At 30.2% G+C, this 19,157-nt stretch overlaps 5 protein-coding genes across 6 annotated transcripts; 3 read left to right on the top strand and 2 right to left on the bottom strand.

The window, feature by feature from the left end:
- The first annotated feature begins 670 nt into the window (after positions 1-670).
- Rab14 (RAS oncogene family member Rab14) lies at positions 671-3,951 on the top strand. The gene is made up of 7 exons (XM_069122758.1): positions 671-1,169; positions 1,920-2,032; positions 2,164-2,290; positions 2,370-2,487; positions 2,642-2,760; positions 2,887-2,955; positions 3,063-3,951. Exons 2-7 carry the CDS (start codon positions 1,927-1,929, stop codon positions 3,178-3,180), a joined length of 657 nt encoding a protein of 218 aa, XP_068978859.1. The 5' UTR covers positions 671-1,169; positions 1,920-1,926; the 3' UTR covers positions 3,181-3,951.
- Positions 3,952-5,168: 1,217 nt separating this feature from the next.
- On the top strand, positions 5,169-7,157 carry LOC138184645 (uncharacterized). The gene is made up of 3 exons (XM_069122759.1): positions 5,169-5,440; positions 6,315-6,651; positions 6,817-7,157. The coding sequence occupies exons 1-3, from the start codon at positions 5,379-5,381 to the stop codon at positions 7,024-7,026; spliced, it is 609 nt and encodes a 202-aa protein (XP_068978860.1). The 5' UTR covers positions 5,169-5,378; the 3' UTR covers positions 7,027-7,157.
- LOC138184641 (uncharacterized protein C05D11.1) lies at positions 6,816-11,883 on the bottom strand. The gene is made up of 14 exons (XM_069122756.1): positions 11,430-11,883; positions 11,009-11,250; positions 10,746-10,914; positions 10,483-10,646; positions 9,888-10,406; positions 9,548-9,802; positions 9,301-9,474; positions 8,996-9,232; positions 8,746-8,926; positions 8,401-8,653; positions 8,142-8,328; positions 7,911-8,054; positions 7,514-7,824; positions 6,816-7,425 (listed from the first exon to the last, which is right to left on the bottom strand). Exons 1-14 carry the CDS (start codon positions 11,599-11,601, stop codon positions 7,365-7,367), a joined length of 3,069 nt encoding a protein of 1,022 aa, XP_068978857.1. The 5' UTR covers positions 11,602-11,883; the 3' UTR covers positions 6,816-7,364.
- A 276-nt stretch (positions 11,884-12,159) lies between these two features.
- LOC138184643 (luc7-like protein 3) lies at positions 12,160-13,953 on the top strand. Of its 2 annotated transcripts, XR_011174365.1 has the most exons (5): positions 12,160-12,312; positions 12,496-12,818; positions 13,029-13,228; positions 13,308-13,523; positions 13,601-13,953. XR_011174365.1 is itself a non-coding variant. In XM_069122757.1 (4 exons), exons 1-4 carry the CDS (start codon positions 12,239-12,241, stop codon positions 13,407-13,409), a joined length of 699 nt encoding a protein of 232 aa, XP_068978858.1. In that variant the 5' UTR covers positions 12,160-12,238; the 3' UTR covers positions 13,410-13,575. The 2 variants fall into 2 exon arrangements, 1 of the variants encoding a protein (XP_068978858.1); XM_069122757.1 differs by lacking the exon at positions 13,601-13,953 and having other exon boundaries at positions 13,308-13,575.
- Positions 13,954-14,699: 746 nt separating this feature from the next.
- Positions 14,700-17,942, bottom strand: LOC138185158 (pro-resilin). The gene is made up of 5 exons (XM_069123866.1): positions 17,934-17,942; positions 16,406-17,426; positions 16,317-16,363; positions 15,642-15,984; positions 14,700-15,534 (listed from the first exon to the last, which is right to left on the bottom strand). The coding sequence occupies exons 1-5, from the start codon at positions 17,940-17,942 to the stop codon at positions 15,386-15,388; spliced, it is 1,569 nt and encodes a 522-aa protein (XP_068979967.1). The 3' UTR covers positions 14,700-15,385.
- Between the last annotated feature and the right edge of the window lie 1,215 nt (positions 17,943-19,157).

Below are 19,157 nucleotides of genomic sequence, written 5' to 3'. Positions count from 1 at the left end.
TACTTCATACTCAAATAAAAATTTTCCGATAATCCTTTTGATTTGCTAATTTTGGTTTCTGTGTTTTATGTCCTGAAAAAAAGATATTTTTTACTTTTAGAATTTATATGAACTTATTAACTTATCAATCAATTAACATAATTTATGATTAAAACAAACGAAATAACCAAATGCAGTAACTAACAATGCGTTACTTATATGAAAATTATATTTTAATTTTTACATTTAATGTAATTTGTGTAAAATTGTATCAAGAACTTACAAATATATCAAACTTAAATAAAAGGATGATTAAATATTTTAAATAATGCTGTTATATATATGTACTTCAATACAATAGTTATTATAACAATAATTTTTGTATTATATCAAAACTATCTTTGACAAATATTATGTGCCCAATTAGGATTATGATTTCGAAAATTACGATTTTAATTTTAAAATGTTATTATATTTTGTCATTAAAATATATAGACATTTATTATTTGTTTAGTAAAATTAACTGGTGTTGAGACAGAGCAAAATACCAATCAATATCTTTGTTTCAAAAGAACTGGTATGCGGTTGGTTTGTATACATAGCTTTAATAGGAGTAATAGGAGTATTATGCTTCTATATTTGGCACATACAACTCATATTAATATGAAATTCTAAAACATTGTTTTACGAAATAAGGAGAATATTTTGATTAATAGTGCTATGGCATTTTGAAATACACTAGAATTTGTATGTACGCATATATATGTATAGAATTACTGCCATAATGATCAAATGATATCTATCTTTATTCATCTTTCTATGGTTTAACAAAATTATATATTCGGAAACATTACAGTTACAACTAGAGATATTATTTATATTCGTCGTAATAGTTAAATAACACTATTAAAATTAAAGTTGCAACGAACGAGTGTAGGTTAATAACTAGAATTGTTAAAAAATAGTGACAGGTGGTTTGACGTTTATTCGCCGCCATCGTTATTAGCGACAGTGATCTGCCATATTGCGCGTGATATAAAGAATCGTAATTTATAATACATTTACGGTGTTACGGTTGTTACTTGTACATCTAGTACGAGAATTTATTGTTTATGTAGTAATAACATTTTAACGAAATCCTTGTAATTCAGTTTGTGGGAAAACATTCCACAGTAGTGAACTACAAAACGGTGAGTAGACAATGCATTGTTGACATCAGAAACTTTTTTTAGTGAACAGTTGTCATCAGGAAATTGAGTTTTTATTGCTTGTATTTATAAATTCAGAACTGGTATTATCATATTTTATTATTTGACAATTTATAATTTTTCCAACATTTTCAACCAATAATGATAATTATCATTTAAGCAATTATGTATTACTTTATCATTAATGTTTTGTTGAAAAACACCTGAATAAACATGTAAAAATCATTATTGCCTTCACATTATATTTTATTTTTACACAAGTATCCACAAAATGATATTTTACTAGAATAATTATGTTTAATGTAGTATTACTTGACATATGTAATATTTCCATGCATTTATTTGTCACCAATTAAATATTTATTAGCAGTTCATAATCATAATAAAATTGTTTTAATGAAATATAATAATTTATAGTTTGTTATAATGTTTTTTTTAGCATAGGTTTTTGTCAAACATATTGATACTACAAGTATGCCAATTATGGTATAATGTACATAGTCGTGTTTGTCATTTATGTATATAGTATCATCATTTGTTGTAATTTGTATTATATTCTTATTTATGTGTTTTCTTATCATATATTTTTGCTATGCCAGATGTTCAATAAACTTCATTGCGGATCTGATATTTGTCATACTTTAATATCTCTGTATAAATAAATTAATAAATAAAATATATTTCATATAAATTGATACAAAAATCTAAAGTTTGTAAATTATATATTTACAGATAAAAAATGTCAACTGGACCATATAATTACTCTTATATCTTCAAATATATTATTATAGGAGATATGGGAGTAGGAAAATCATGTTTATTGCATCAATTTACAGAAAAAAAATGTAAGTTAAAAAAGCAAATAAGATAGTAAAAACAAGTTTTATTGTATTTAGAATAAACCTTTTTATTTAAAAGCTTTTTATATTCATATCATCATATATAAAATGACATAGAAAATTTTCCTCTACTGTAGTTATGGCAGACTGTCCACATACTATTGGCGTCGAATTTGGGACAAGAATCATTGAAGTTGCAGGACAAAAAATAAAATTACAAATATGGGACACTGCTGGTCAAGAACGTTTTAGGGCAGTTACTAGGTATATGCTTTTATAATAATTAAATTGTAACATTTTTAATAAAAAGGCTATATAGTATATACATATGTGTACATTATAGATCTTATTACCGAGGTGCAGCTGGAGCATTAATGGTCTATGATATAACTCGTCGTTCAACTTATAATCATCTTAGCAGCTGGCTTACAGATACAAGGAATTTAACAAATCCAAGCACTGTATGCAAAATATGATATTTTACATAATGGTATTTACGTCTGTAAAGTGTAACTACATTGATGCAGAACTGTTGAATGATGTATTTCTCATACTCTATAAATAACAGGTTTATATTATATATGTAACAAACAATTTTACATATTATATTTACAGGTTATATTTTTAATTGGAAATAAAAGTGACCTGGAAGGTCAACGAGATGTTACTTATGAGGAAGCAAAACAATTTGCTGATGAAAATGGTCTTATGTTTGTAGAAGCTAGTGCAAAAACGTAAGTCAATAATTAGGTAATTAGTTTGAGCATAAGGGCATTAAATTTAAATTATGTAGTTAAAGTATAAATACATAGACGAATTATATAATTAGAAAATATTTAAATTTATGACTTTTTTATCAGAGGGCACAATGTTGAAGAGGCTTTTTTGGAAACAGCAAAAAAGATATTCCAAAGTATACAAGATGGCCGGTCAGTAAATTCGATTTCTTTTTGCCTAACACATATTGCTGAAATAACGTGGTTGATCATATTTCGTTCTTTTGAAATTTTTCGTATTATAATTTATTTGAATATAGTTTGGACTTGAATGCTGCCGAATCTGGAGTTCAACATAATCCGAGTCAACCAGGTCGTACTAATCTTCAAGGTGTATCTAATGAACAACAGGGTGGAAAGGATTCCTGCTCTTGTTAGGTCTTTATTTGTTTGTATATAGAAACATGAATTCATCGGTACTATTGATGCATATATGATTTATACTAAGTATAGTAAGCAAATAGTCTCCTGTCTTTATCCCTTTACCTTTGATATGTCAAATCTATTCCATGAAAAGAATATCACTTTTTTCTAGTTAGACTTAATTTTCGGAAATGAAGTACAGATCCATGATTTAGTCTACATATGCATATAAATTGTACTGATAACAATGATTCTGTATTAACACTGAAATTGATATTTCAGTGTTAAAGCTTTTCTATGGTTATTGTAATTTGCATACATGCAAATATTATTGCATAGGTCGTATACTTTATTGCGTAAAAAATTTAATATTAGACAATATGTTGTATTCACAAATCTTATAGTACATTGTGTACAAGGTGCATTGTACTAAACATTTACTTAATCACAAGAAAATATGATAAATATGAATGTGACACAGCCAAATATTTACCATTGTAAATTAAATATGTGTAACAAGATTAAGCACGTTTGATCGTGTTTGTTATCTAATTTGCAGTTTGAAAGCTATTGTACTATAAGCTTAAGTGCAAAAGATTGTTGGTAACACATCTAAACTTCTCAACAGCATCAAAGAGTTGTCACAAAATGGCATAATGAAATAGAATTAATGTCAACTCTGGTGTTCCATATAACTACAACCCCATTTTCATATCATACAAAGCATATAAACTGCTAATGTAAAGTTAAATATAACTTTTATTTTCTGCTTGAAAAACATTTTAATTTCCAAGTGTTTTGGAATGGTCCATGTTTCCAATTTGATAAGAAGAAAATTTATATTGTTATGATTACTATTATTTCAAAGATTTTAAACAATTAGTGTTTTCAAAAGGATAGATTTTTTAATATTCTATTATATTACATCAATCAATATCGTTTTCACAACTGCTAAAATGAAGTAATGTACAGTTGACATGTATCTCAAATTTTTATCCACATTTCATGTTTTGTTAATTTTTAAGAAAGGTTAGAAGAAATGTTATCTGAAAAATTTATTATTTTTTATACTTTGATTGACAGCTATATTGTACCTAGCCCTAACATATTTTTCAAAATCAATTTTACATACCAATCCCGACTGAAATGAAATTAAAAAATTAGTTTAAAAGGAATCAAATATTATATGTTGTTTTTTATTTAATATATAGCAAAACAATTATATTGCAGTTATATTGGCAATTATATTAAAAAAATATAAAATATCATTTAGAATAAATTTGACCAAAGCTCTCAAATCCACTTAAAATAATTATTATCCTGTTATATGTATACACATAATATCTAATTAATTGGAGATCAATAAGAATCAATTTAATGTAGAAAACAAGAACAAAATCTTTTTTTATTTAACATGTATTATTGTTTAAACCTAATTTCAACTTCAGTTACTTATCTATTTTCCATATCTTGTATATATAAATAATAACAAAAATAAATATTTATATTACAGTCGCATTAGAATAATTGATTTTGCATTCTTAATACAACAAATTTAAAGTAAAACGTTATTTCTAGCAATGTATTTTATAACCAAAACGGCAGAATTAATAGATTACAAGCAAGTTACGTAGAAAACTGATAGCGCATGTTTCATTGTATTATCTCTTAAATTTATTATGTCATATAATCACGTGTTTATTCGATATAACGTAATATTACTGCAAAGATATATATAATACTTCATATTATCATTTCAATGCAATTCAATTTCTAAATTATTTTAATATGGATGATATTTAAATATTTTGTATTTATTTACTACATATATATGTCAATTTATATGACTATTTCAAAAAACAAGATCCTTTGGTTTTATTAGTATTTTTCATATTCCTGTTTTTAGTGCATATATATATATATATATATATATAAATTCTTTTCTAGTCTTTAAATCACAAATATTGAATCTTAAGATAATAAATCTGTGGACAAAATCTTTTATAGTGCATCTTATGTGTGCTACAAAAATATGTTTTAATTTTGCCGCGCGAGTTCATTATATACAAAAGTGTATTTTTAAAACATTGAGCATATCACTTTGACTTGCATTAGATGCATAAATTTAAGTCACTAAGTATATAAAAAAAGAAATATATTTCACGTAAAATTAAATAGTCATTATATTATAAGGTAAAAGTTGGTAAACAACAATGAATTATCAATATATTTACAATATTTTTATGGTTGGAATGGTGTTCCGCTCAATAACGGGGTGAGTTATATTTTTGATAACAACAATGTTAATTTTTTATGTTGACATTTAATTTTTCTATTTAAAAAAGATACTTAAAAAACACATGTTCGTAAAATTTATGGAATATCCACAGTATAATGTTATTTGAAAGAAATTTTTGCCTTTTTTATCTATTTATTTAATATATTTGAAAATTTGTTTCATGTAATAATGTAGAGCTATACGTATGTACATATATGTATAAGGTATTTTTTGTATATTATACATATGATTATAAAGATTAATTTTATGCTTATAATAATATATAAATAATGAAAGAATTAAATGGCTAATACTAATTTGGTAAGAAATAATATATATATATACATTTGACAGTTCTTTCATACATTTGACTATTCTTTAATAAATTACATTAATTTAACTTTTAAGATCAAATACAAAGTTATTATGTTTTATAAGATAATTTATTCTTTGCCGAAATATTCAATTCCTAGTTAATTATATAAAATATTTTGTTAATGTGTTAAATGTTTGCAAATATGAGATTACAAATAGTATTGAATTAATCGTTGATAATAAATAAAAGCTATTATGTTAACGATACAATATATTATTGCGTTTATTATCCGTGTTTATTGTAACCTGTTTTTGTCATCAAACTATGTTTATTATAACCTGTTTAATCATCAGAAATTTAAAAGGAATTAATAATTTATAACTTCTAATGGCAGTATTTCTCAAATGTGCTGTTGGTACATTGTAAAAATTTTACAAAAAACATGTATGTTTAACGTTTTTTTTTAATGAATAAAAAGATTTTTATATACACATAAATTAACTACCTGATAAAAGTGTTATCTCCAATTAAAATTCATTATTTTTAATTAACTAGGCATAAAGAAATACTTTTTGATTTTACAACTGTAGAAAATGTGGATAATTGGAGAGAAATATCTGACACTGTTAGAACAGTAGGAAAATCAAAAGCTGTTTTAGCACTACAAACAACACAAGTTTTTCAACGAGCTATATTCTTTACTCTTTTAAATCCACAACCAAATGGTGCAGGATTTGCAGGGATACGTACAATGACTGATTTAAATTTATCCAATTTTGAAAATATTGAAATCAATTGTCGAGGACAAGGCAACAATAGTCACTATAAAATTGTTCTTAGACACAAAGGCCTTCATTCAAACGAAGATATAACATATGAACAATTTTTTATGGTAAACTTTAGCTATATTACTTTAAGCTATTCTTAAAAGCATAATTAATAAGTTATAAGTTGTAGTTTTTTAAATAATGTGTTTAAGTCGAGTGGTTTACAATGTTTAAATAACAATAATTTTTTAGTATCAATTTAATACAAAAATTATATTAAATTACAATAGGCACCAATGTCAGATATTGACTTTTCAATTGTAACATTGCCTTTGATAAATTTTAAACCATATTATCGTGGACGAGAAGTACCTGATGCAGAACCATTAGACACTGCAAACATTACAATGCTTGGTTTACAAGTGTTTGGCGGAGTTTATTTACCAAAGAAACAAAAAGGTGTATCAGCATTAGAAGTAGAAAATATTTTAGTATCATAATTCCTATATTAATAATGATTGAAACTAAATTTATTGTATTTTAAGCAATTTACAAAAAGAAAAAACTGTATTTTAAGTAACAACATAGTAAGTATAAGGGATAATAAAACATACACAAATGTACTGTATAATTATTTAGTAGTTATAGAAGTATATATCTTGACTAAATCTTGTTAGTTTCTTTATAGCAATATTGATCCATAAAGGCAAATCAACGAGCATTTTTTAAATGAGTAACAAATGTGCTTAAATTCGTTTTGAAGCTGTGTTTTGAACAGAACCATTATAATATATGTTTGTCGAACTTCAGAGGCATGCTTTTTTAATATATTTAAAATTTACCAATCATTTAGGTAACTTTCTTCAAGAGTAGTGTATGATTTAAGATCGTGATTGAGTCTGTAACAAAAATACATATAAATAAATACAAATACTTACATATATATATTTATGTTAGAATATATCACTGTAGCACTTATTAACTTACGTTTTAAATGCATCAACAATTTCTGGTACTTTAGATGGATGACATACAATAGTTGTTTTACATTGTTCTGGATCAAATAATGGTTTTAAATATTGAGATGCTATACGACTCATATCCTCAATTGTTACTTCAGATACACGTTGTACCATTTGTTGAGTATAATCATGTGGTACATTTTTAAAATAAGACAATAATGACTGTTGTACTACGTCTCCAACACTCTGCTCTTTCCCAATAATTTCAAATATTAAACAAGATTTTGCCGATTCAAAAAGTAATCTTTCCCATTTATTTTCAAAAATATGAATCTCCTATAATAATGTAAAAGATGAGCAATGCTATTTTCATTTTTTGAATGTCACAAATTTGATTAATTGTGATCTAAACATATACTTACTACAATCGATTTTGCTTCTTTGTATGCTGCTACAATATTTGTGGATTTATAAAATGATAAATATAACAGGCCTTCGTTTGGTTTGGGATGGATATAATACCCATAAGATAGACCCTGACCTCTAATAAGTCTCCACATAGGGCCCTTAAAAAATATTGATGTTTAAATACACATTATATGATGCAATACTTCTACAATTATTACAGAGATATTACATTATTTTTTATTTACCTCTAATTGAGTTAAATATTGTATACAAACAAGCAAAGGGGCTAAATCTGGACTATGGTAATCATTTATACATGAGCAGCTTTGACATAAATAGGAAGATTCTATGGAACCTAGTCCTGTAACGCAACCTTTAAATGGAATCTCATCTGGAGAATTTATCAATGCTGAATCAGGAATGGCTTCAAGTCTGTACAGTTATATGTTTACTATATATATGCGAACATATAATTTATAATTTAAGTTATGAAAATAAACTAACTTAGTCTTGCTTGATGTACCAAATGTAGAAAAGTATGTGTTCCATGGGCTATAAACATTTGGTACTTGAGCAGTTAATTTATCCACATTAGTTGCCATGTACAATACCATATTTTTAGGTGTTGTTAACACTTCTCTAACAGATTCAATTTCTGAAATAACTTCTTTTTGGCCTGTTTCATCATTTAAGCGTTCCAAAACATTATTAAGAAATTTCTGTTGCCGTAACATGTTAGATATATAAGGATTGCTATCTGAAAATGAAAAATATAATTATTATTTACAATCACACGATTATGTATGTGTATGCACGCGTACGTGTTACATAATTCTTTAAATTTTTTACCTTTATTATATATCAGTCCTTGCATTAAATCATTCACAATTTTATTCCCTTGTCTTTTAAATTGGGCGACATCGTTTACCATTTTTGCAGCTGTAATTTTTAATCTATCTGGAGTTAATTTAGTTTCGTATAAAATTTCTTTAATCCATTGTACACCCTTCTCATATTTTTCCATTTCAAGCTATAAAAAGACAATTATTTAAGATTATTAAATAATTGTTAAACGAATTTTAACATAAAGAATTATTACATGAAGTATTAACAGAGCAGTATAACTGTATAGTCCACATGAAAACCTCGAAGAATTAGAAACTCCGAGGTTAGTATCATTGCTTATGGTATCTGCTTCCAATTCAGCTACAATTTCTTCATATGGAATGAGTTGACTATTCCTCATTACTGGACACTCCATTATTATTTCCAATAATAAAGGAATATAAGGTTTATATTCTTTTTTAACATCTAAAGTATTCATAATAACAAACATCTGTAAAAGAAATGCCTAGTCAGTTAAATGATGTTTCAAATATGATCAAATAATAAACAAGTACATACATAAACAAAGTTTGTATTAACGTGATCCAAATATGTATAAAATGGCAACTTTGATACATCAAATCTGGAATGTTGCTTACTGCTTTCTGTTGTATAACTCTTGATGTAGTGGAAATTGATAAGATGAGTAGATGGGATAGGAACAGAACTTAATATTTCATCTGGTACTGGTATCTAAATGTATACGAAATTAAAGTGTGTAAGAAAGAATATTATATATAACATATATGTATGTAAAATTACATACATCATTTTTAGCAACTGCTTCTTGCAGTTCTTTTTCTTTCTCTTGGAGCCCCTCTTTGCTTAAATTTTCAATTTGTTTAGCCACTCGGTCTTTCTCTTTCTCAGTTAATTCGTGTCTTTTTTTCAAACTGGGAATTCCTTTAACTAATACGAATGGAGACTCAAGAAGATATGTTTTTAACAAATTTAACCAGTAAGATTCAGGTTCAGTTTCTAATTTTTTAAGAGCTTGTACCTGATTGGTCCTCTGATCCAACTAAAATTTCAGAAACAGATATATAATTATTATAAGGATACCTTGATTAATAAAATTTCATAAAAGATCCAAAACAAGTACTTACATCTTCTTTAGTATTACCATAAAGTGCATATCCAAAAAGCATATATGCAATTGTATCATGTGGTTCACTTTCTAAACTACTCAAATCTTCAAGGATACGTCTATGAACAACTGTCCTCATTCGTTTCATATCAATACCTTTCTTATACACATCATTTAATACTTTTAACAGCTGATCTTTTATCAGAGGAATTTTTGATTTTGGTACACTTTCAAATGCAAGGTATAGTACAGATACTGTATATGTACAATAAGAATAGCCAACATTACTAGCATATGCATCATCAATTTCAACAAATTCTTTCTGCAGTGGACTAACTGATGTATCCGTGAGATATTTTAAAAGTAATGTACAACCAATAAGCTCATACATATTGGTAATAGGAGACGATCCTCTCCAAGCAACATCTACTACTCCATTATCTTCATCATCACAAGGATAATACACGTCTAAATCTATACTTTCAGTGAGGGGTGGTACAGGATCCTGCCAAGGTCTTTTAAAGAAACCTCTATTTCCCTAAAACATCCATTAAGTTCTAACTATGTTATGAAAGTAATGAAGAACTGAAATACAAGCAATTATACATATATACTTTTGATATTATTTTCTTTTCTATAATTTGTAACGCTTTGAACACATCTGCATGTTTCACTTGGCCAGTGATTACTATTGTCAAATTCTCAGGCCTATAAAATTCTTGATGGTATTGCCTAACCTTTTCATTAGTAGTACTTTCTCTTAGATTTTTCAATGCTCCTATAAAAAAGGTAATATTTCTCTTATAAAAATAGCAATGTACACCACTTAATGCTCTATTCTAAAATAATAAGATATTAGAAAGATTAATATTTTTACCTCCAACAATAGATTTGTAACCACATCGTCCAGGGAACATTGCTCTAAACAGTTCTACGTATACCAAATATTCTCCTATATTTTCTTTTCCTTGCATTTCACAGTAGACCACACCTGCATTTTCCCCTTCACCATTAATATGATGTACTTCAGTAAGGAAGCCAGCATCCTTAATAAATAATTTTATACTTAATTTTATTAATTAAAAACATCTTACACATTATGACTTATTAATTATTAAATAAATAATAAATATTTTGTACCGTGAGTGTTGGATAAAGTATATGATCTAAATATATGGGCATTAAAGATAAAAATCCTTCACTTCCAGCAGTTGTCATAGTATAGAAAGTACAATCAACTTGTGTTGCAGCATTGGTACCAGATGCCAAGCACCTATTAGCTAATAGATCTAAAACACCTTTGTACGGATAGTCCTCACTGCCCAGGAAAACAAGGTGTTCCAATGTATGAGGTAATCCATCATCATCATGCGCTTCAGTAGCTAAATTTATAAAAATAGTATTATCCATAATACTATATACTATATATCTATAGTGTATATGACGTATATATATATATATATATATATATATATATATATATAACGTATATAAAATAATAAAATTAAATAAATACCATATTTTAGGAATATACAAGAAATATAAAAACAAAAGAAATTACCGAGACACAAGTAACCATTTACAACAGGTCCTTCAACGTCCGCTATACAAACCGTAATTCCAGTATCTCTAGATTTGTAAATGTGTATCGGTATTGTATCATTTGCTCTTATCGAATATATAAAATCAAACGCTCCCATGTTTTCTCTTGGTGAATTGTCTACCGGCGCCATGTTATATTACATTAAATTTCTACTAACTTTAAAACTCCTTGAAAAGCAACACGAACACGTAAATTTTTATATTTGTAAACATTTACAGTTTATTACGTGAAACAATTGACAAATTATCGAAATTATCAAGGGAGCATCACAAGTCAAAGATATATATTTTAAATAATGCTCGATTGTAAAATATTTTTTATTTTAATAAATTTTAGGATATGTTTTAAATATTTAAAAACCTTATGTATAAGTAACAGATGCCTGATCTTTGTAGTTAAACATTGGTAGTCAACATTAGACAGATTGAATAGGTAAAATAGTATCTCTGATAGTATTGAAATAATAATATTGAAGAAGAATAGATATATGATGTTTAAATGGTTAATGCGTATAAAATTATTAACACTGTAACTATTGATAGAATTTTTAATTCTTTTATAAAAGATTGAATAATTTAACTTATTCAGAAAATTAATGTTTGAATGATATTTATTGATTCGTTATATATTCTATACTATAAATTATTTATAATTTATGTCTTTAAATCTATACCTATAGATAGCGCTGTAGTATTATATGTTACATTCGTTGCAATGCAGCGATATTAGACACAACCTAAATCTAAGTAAAGAACCAGGTGTCCGTTATGGCAAGATATACTAGTGAATCGGACTCAGATTATAATAGCAGGTATCGTCGAAGACGTAGTAGGAGATCCAGGTAAATAATATTAAATTATCTGAGATCTTATACGATATACTTAGTTCGATTTATTTTCTGTTTATATTAAAACATTACTTGATTGTAATTTTATGCATAACATCATAATTTCCATTAATATATATATTTATATTAATAAAACTGATTACAAAACGTAGTTTAATATGTAATCCTTCATTTCAGATCATCTAGTTCAGATTCTAGTGATTCATCTTCTCATAGACGAAGATCATCCAAACACTCGAAAACAAAGCGTAGACATCGCTCACATTCCAGAAGCAGAGGGAGAGATAGAGATCATAGCCAAAAAAGTTACAAAAGCTCTAGAAACAGTAATTCAAAAGGAAGAGAAAGACATAGGTATCATTCTAGATCACGTTCTTCAGATTGTTCTAAGAGAAAAGCTAGATCAGCTTCAAGAGAAAAATCTGGGAGTCGTTCAAGTAGTTCACAATCTAATGTAAAGACTATTGTGTCTGAAAAAACTAAAAATGTTTTAATAAAAGGTATGATTTTTATTACATATGTTATTTTTCAAGTTATAAATATTTTATTATTAATCTGGATTTATAGTTTTAAAAACATTGAATAGTTTTATCTTCTGTTTATATAGAAAATAAGGGTAGGACAATTTTAAGTTTAGTTATACAAATTAGGATACTATACTAATGTTATTTTGTAGGAGTCATATTAATTTAACATAAAATTATTTTTAGGTGATTTTCCAATTGAACCACGTTTTAAGGAAGGTGTGTTAGAGGAAATCAATTCTGAAGGTTTTACACCCAAACAATTTTCGTCTAATACAAAGGAAAAGAAATTTAAGAACATTGTTATAGATATTAATGCAGATACTATACAAGTTCCAGCAGTGGCTGAAGTTCCTTGTGGATCTGAAAGTATCTTTCATTCTTCGGTAGTGTACCTTTTTCTTTCTCTATATGCATGAATAATATAAATATTAGACATTTTATTTTCAAATATTTTTTATTTAGATAATGATTGATCAGGAAGCCAGATTTGATAAATGGGTGAAAAAATTGTACACTCTTAGACAGAAAGCTATAGCTGATTTGATACATTCAAATGTTACTTGATAGTTGAATAATTTAGTTTTACCAAAATTTATTAGTGTAAACAAATATTAATCTCTTGATGCTCATACCTGTGTAATAAATGGCTATAATTAAAAATTCAAAATGCACAAACAGGTAATCAACCATTTTTTGTACTAATAAATAATCGCATTTTTATATTTATAAACACACTTGCTTCTTTCATTTCCTAGGCGTATTATTTTATTAGAAACATAAGATATAGAAATAAAAATAATATATTATTATATAATCAAGAAACAATTCTCTTAAAAATAAAATTGTGCGTTTTTGACCGATTAGGTTGAAAAGTTAAAATACGTTATGGGATTAAAAAATATTTTGTATATAAGTGTATGAGTTAAATGTAAGAAATGAGTAAAATATAAATATTTTATAATTCTTGTTATCAGACATGTTGCCATTAAAACTTGCATTCCCTAGTCAAGAACTGTATTAATACCATAGAACAAAAATTCCAATAATTACAGTTACATTTTGTTTGTATACTAACGAGATATGTTTGACGTATTGCATTTTATTGTATAATATTTCTTTTGTGTAATGCAAATAAAGTTTATGTAAAATTACTTTATCTCTGAAGAAGATATATATTTATTTGACTTATGTTACGTTCGTTACATTTAAGCCGAAACGCCACCTTAGAAATTAGTTTTTGGATGATGGTAGTACTGATGATTCATTAGATTTGAAGTATCTATTATTTATTATATCAGATCACATCTTTGAATATTTTCTCATATTTTGTGAATGCGAACATGTTGTGGGCGAAATGTACTACTTCGTCTGAAATTACAGGTATTTATCAAATATTCAAAGCACTCGTTGCTTTTATTTACTTGTTCTTTTGTTTGTTATCATATGAAACCTAGAAATTTGATTTATAAATGCGAAAGAAGCAGATTATATGTACATCAGCATCTAATACGATAATTACATTACAAACAAGTGCTTCATTAATATAAAAATATGATTAATATTATTACTTCGCGTACACATTTCTTTTTTGATCATTTAAATGATTATACACAAACATATGTATATATATATATTCATATAATATATATGTATATATACATATGTATAGTCATATAAATGTAGTAGAATAACGTTTACATAGCGTGAAAGGTGTAAGTGAAAGACTGAACACTGAACACATTATGGCCTACCGCAATTTTTATTTATGCGGACGTTTGTTTCTACAGCTACATTTTAAACATCGTTAAAATATATATATATATATAGTATGATAAATAGTAATAAATACAATATCTTAACAAACGTTAAAAATTAGTATACATCTGGTGGTAGTTATAAAATCGTAGATAGATCATCAAATGTTAAAGAAATTATAGTTATTTCGAAGAAGACGAGTATTGCACACGTATAAAAATCGCAAATAGTATATATAATGATAACCAATTCATTTACGAGTCTTATTATATATACTGAAAGAGAAATTGATTTAAAAAGTAATGACACTGCGTTTGCTAAGTTTATTAAACGATATTGTTAGTATTATTGCACGTGAATTCCGTTATAAATGAATATATCAAGAAGTTGTATGCGATTAACAGCTAACAATATCGTTCATTTCTAAGGATTGACTTTGAGGTCTTTATGTTTATCCTATGAATAGTTATTCCTTTTATACTAGGAAGGATACTACGTCTGAAACAAACGAAGCATTGCAATATGAAAACCTGCCTGTTTTCAATGTTAAACGAGTGATCATTCTTTTCATTCTATGATCGTTCAATTGTAAGTGTCCTAAAACGATTAAATATAGTAAAGATCGACATCAAAATTCGATCGTACTAAAATTATCATCGCTCACAATTACAGTTGCGTTCTTACTGTTCCAGACAGAAACTATCCCATGCGTTATGATAAACGTTGCCCTATGTATTCCCCTTTTGTAATACACGCGATATATATTACTACGCTTAGATGAACATTTAGTATTGATATCCTCCGTTAGCCGCTGCGTCGCCACCACTTCCGGATGGATATCCTCCATTGTTTCCACCGTTGCCACCGTTGCCACCGTTATTTCCGTTTCTGTAACCGCCATTGTCACCACCTGGTCTTCCCGATGGATACCCTGCTAAGAATTCAAATATTACATATATCTACGATTAAAAATCGGATGAAATTAAATTCAAACGTAGTTTCAGCGAAGAACTTATGCAGATATATGTATGTTTCATTGACCATCGGTGAAGTCAGGCCCATCACCTGGCCTGCCTGATAGATAAACATTATTACCTCCGGCTCCATCTCCGTTAGGTCCGCCACTTGGGTATCCATTATCTCCACCATTGCCTCCTGGTCCACCAGAACCATATCCTTGGCCATTCGCTTCACCTTCGTATCTAATTTGAGGTTTAAATCCATCTTGATCAGCTTCGTACTCAACGATTTGTTTTCTGCCATCAGGAAGCAGAACATTGAACTCTCCCTGTGCGCGATCCCCGTCTCTGCTTTCCGTATGGCCATAATCAGCTCCGGATTGTTCGTCCTTGACTTCATAAGAGAATTCGTACTTTGCTGGTTCCTAAATTAGCATCGAGATATATAATAAAGATAGTTATAGGTCATAAACTATGAAAGAGTCGAGAACTCGTATTGACTCCTACTAGGCAATAAAAATTAGGTGAAATACTTGACGGTGAGAGAAATTAATTATAGTTATATCGTTTACTATGAAATAAATGTATTAGTTTCAATAATATATATTTGATTCTAAAATTTATCGGTGCTGCTGTTTTCTATACCAGTAATTAACTCGGATAATTTCATTTATTGCTCACAGCGAACAATAAAAAATATATTGTAACGATCAGAAATAATTGGTCATGATAGGTAATTATCACCAAACATACTTACGTTATTTTCATCTTCCCCGTAACCTCCGTTACCGCCACCATTTCCACCTGGTCCAGAAGGATAACCACCGTTGCCGCCGCCATTACCACCGGGACCTCCAGAAGGATAGCCATCATTGCCACCAGGACCTCCAGAAGGATATCCACCATTGCCACCCCCGTTACTACCCGGTCCTCCTGATGGATATCCACCATTGCCACCGTTATATCCTCCATTTCCGCCGCCGTTATTTCCATTTCTACCTGGTGGTCCATAAAGACCCGATGGTCTTCCTCCATTTCTCTCAGGCGTTCCGTAACTACTCGATGGCCGTCCTCCATTGCCACCGTTTCCACCGTTCCCGCCGTTTCCACCGTTTCTTCCAGGAGGTCCATAGAGACCCGATGGAGACCCACCTCCATTGCTACCACCAAAACCATTTCCGTTTTCTGGAGGACCGTAGCTGTTCGATGGAGCACCGCCGAATCCGTTCTTGCCAGCTCCGTTGCTTCCACCACCGAAACCATTTCCTCCGCCAGGTGCTCCGTAACTACTGGACGGTCTTCCGGCTCCTGAACCTCCGTTTCCACCGAGTCCATTGGACGGTGCACCGTAAGAACTAGAAGGCTGACCACTACCGAAACCATTTCCCCCACCAGGTGCTCCGTAGCTGCTGGATGGTCTTCCGGCACCTGTACCTCCGTTTCCACCGAGTCCATTGGACGGTGCACCGTAAGAGCTGGAAGGCTGACCACCACCGAAACCATTTCCTCCACCAGGTGCTCCGTAACTGCTGGATGGTCTTCCGGCACCTGAACCTCCGTTTCCACCGAGTCCATTGGATGGTGCTCCGTAAGAGCTAGAAGGTTGACCACCGCCGAAACCATTTCCTCTGCCATTGCCATTCCTTCCACCGTTCGAGCCAGGTACTCCGTAACTATTTGATAAACCATTACGACCGCTGTCGCCTCCTCCGATGCCGTTCTGCCCGTCGAAACCAGGCGGGCCGTAAGTGTTGGACGGTCCTCCGCCACCTCCTCCGTTGCCACCGCCGTTTGGTGGCAAATATGAGTTCACCGGCGGCTCAGAGCGCACCAGGGTAAGGGCTATGACGAATACTGCTAATCCAATCTGTATGCATAAGGTTTTAACATTTGTATATGTTGTTCAAGTAGAGATAGTTGTTGCATCTAGTCTGACACGGTGATAGGAATTAGAGAATTAAGTTGGTAATCAAACATGAATTTTTAAAAACAGGAATTTGGGTAGATCTTTTTATCTTATCGCGTTTCTTAGATTGCCACTTTAAGTATCGGATTTTTAGTATTTCTGGAATCGCAACTCTACTAAACTCTACCAAACGATCTATAAAAGATATATCGGAAACATCATTGAATTCTTTCTGTCGATTAATACGATAATTCGCGAACAAAATTTTCCTATTGTCTCTGGAATACTGCCACACAAATAGTAACTCCGAAGAATAGAATTCTCTCGCGTTAAGCAACTTGGTCGCAGACATAGCTCGGGACATTTTGACATACGAAACAATCCTTGCCGCGCGCGTCTTCCTGCTCGATGCTTATCAGTTGCAACAGATATAATTTTCTTGCTCTTTCTGGATTCAAGTTTTCTCACCTTAGACATGTTGAAGTCGGTGGGCCTTTCCTCTGGGCGGAACAATAAACTTGGCCACCGTTTTTCCCTCGTTTATCCTTGAGAAGGCGAGTCTCTGGATCACGCGAACTGCTTCACCAGATAGGCTTTCGTCTTCCGTCGGTTTTACCTTTTGGCTATGCTACACCTTCCACCGTTGGATGGTGTCGAGGGAATGACAAACTTTGGTTCTAATCCGCTTTATATATCCCGGGATTCATCCGTGTTTCTAGATCACGGTTTGGTGCAAGCGCTGTAGGATTTACAGCGAGGCACCGGTGTAACTGTGTCACGGTGGTGTTGAATCAGTCGGTGACGGTAGTGATGGTGAGTGAAGAAGAGTGGGACCGTAGCAACCACCTAGAGTACGGATTCGTTCCATATTTCACGGGTTACGAATCCTATATTGTAACGCAATGCGGCGCATCATTAACTTGGAGCATCGGTCTTCTCGTGCTCTCGCCTCTCTGTCGGGTGGCTAGAGCGGCAGAAACGAAGAAGGATGCAGGACTTCGTAAGGATACGGACCTTCTAAGGATGGCAACTTCGACCGCTCGTCTTCGTTAACCAAGGCTTGATTAATACTGCTCTCGTCTCATCGCATCGGAAACTTTCACGAAATTGTTCGATGTCTGATGCGATTCTTCCATCGAAGAACAAGTCAGGCGAATGAGACATTAGGCAATGTTAAGCGAATGTACTAATTACGGAGCTAACTATCTAATTAGAAGTCAGAACGTTGTTTAACGCGCTACGAAACGATGATTAATAGAACGCTTCTGGTCGCTGATTAATTAGCCGGCAAATTCGAATCTTTTTCGAGCGTCGATGCGCGAATCAGGGTCCCGAGCTTAGGGTGCAACTCTGCGACACGTGATTTGCGCTTCGATTAAACAGGATGGAGCGCTCGAGCAACATACGCATTTGCAACATATCAGGTATATATAGTGTACGGTAATATTATACCCAAACTAATGATATACTTAGAGTACTTTAATATACCTTCTATTATGATAATATTGTAAAATATTAATCGCAAAAAGGGGTAATTTAAGTAAATATTCGAATATAGTGATTCTCGCTGTCGTGAAATTGGTATTATTACTAATGTAAACTCTGGCGTAATTTCTCAACACATAAAGCGGTTCTGTAACTTAACTAACTTACTTAACTCTTTTTTTGCTCCGGGAGTAAGATGAGAATTTA

This window comes from Bombus flavifrons, chromosome 11, assembly GCF_040668555.2.
Source record: "Bombus flavifrons isolate JBK064 chromosome 11, iyBomFlav1_principal, whole genome shotgun sequence".
NCBI lineage: Eukaryota > Metazoa > Arthropoda > Insecta > Hymenoptera > Apidae > Bombus > Bombus flavifrons.
Note: the sequence above shows the minus strand (reverse complement) of the source record. Positions and strands in the feature narration are given on the sequence as shown.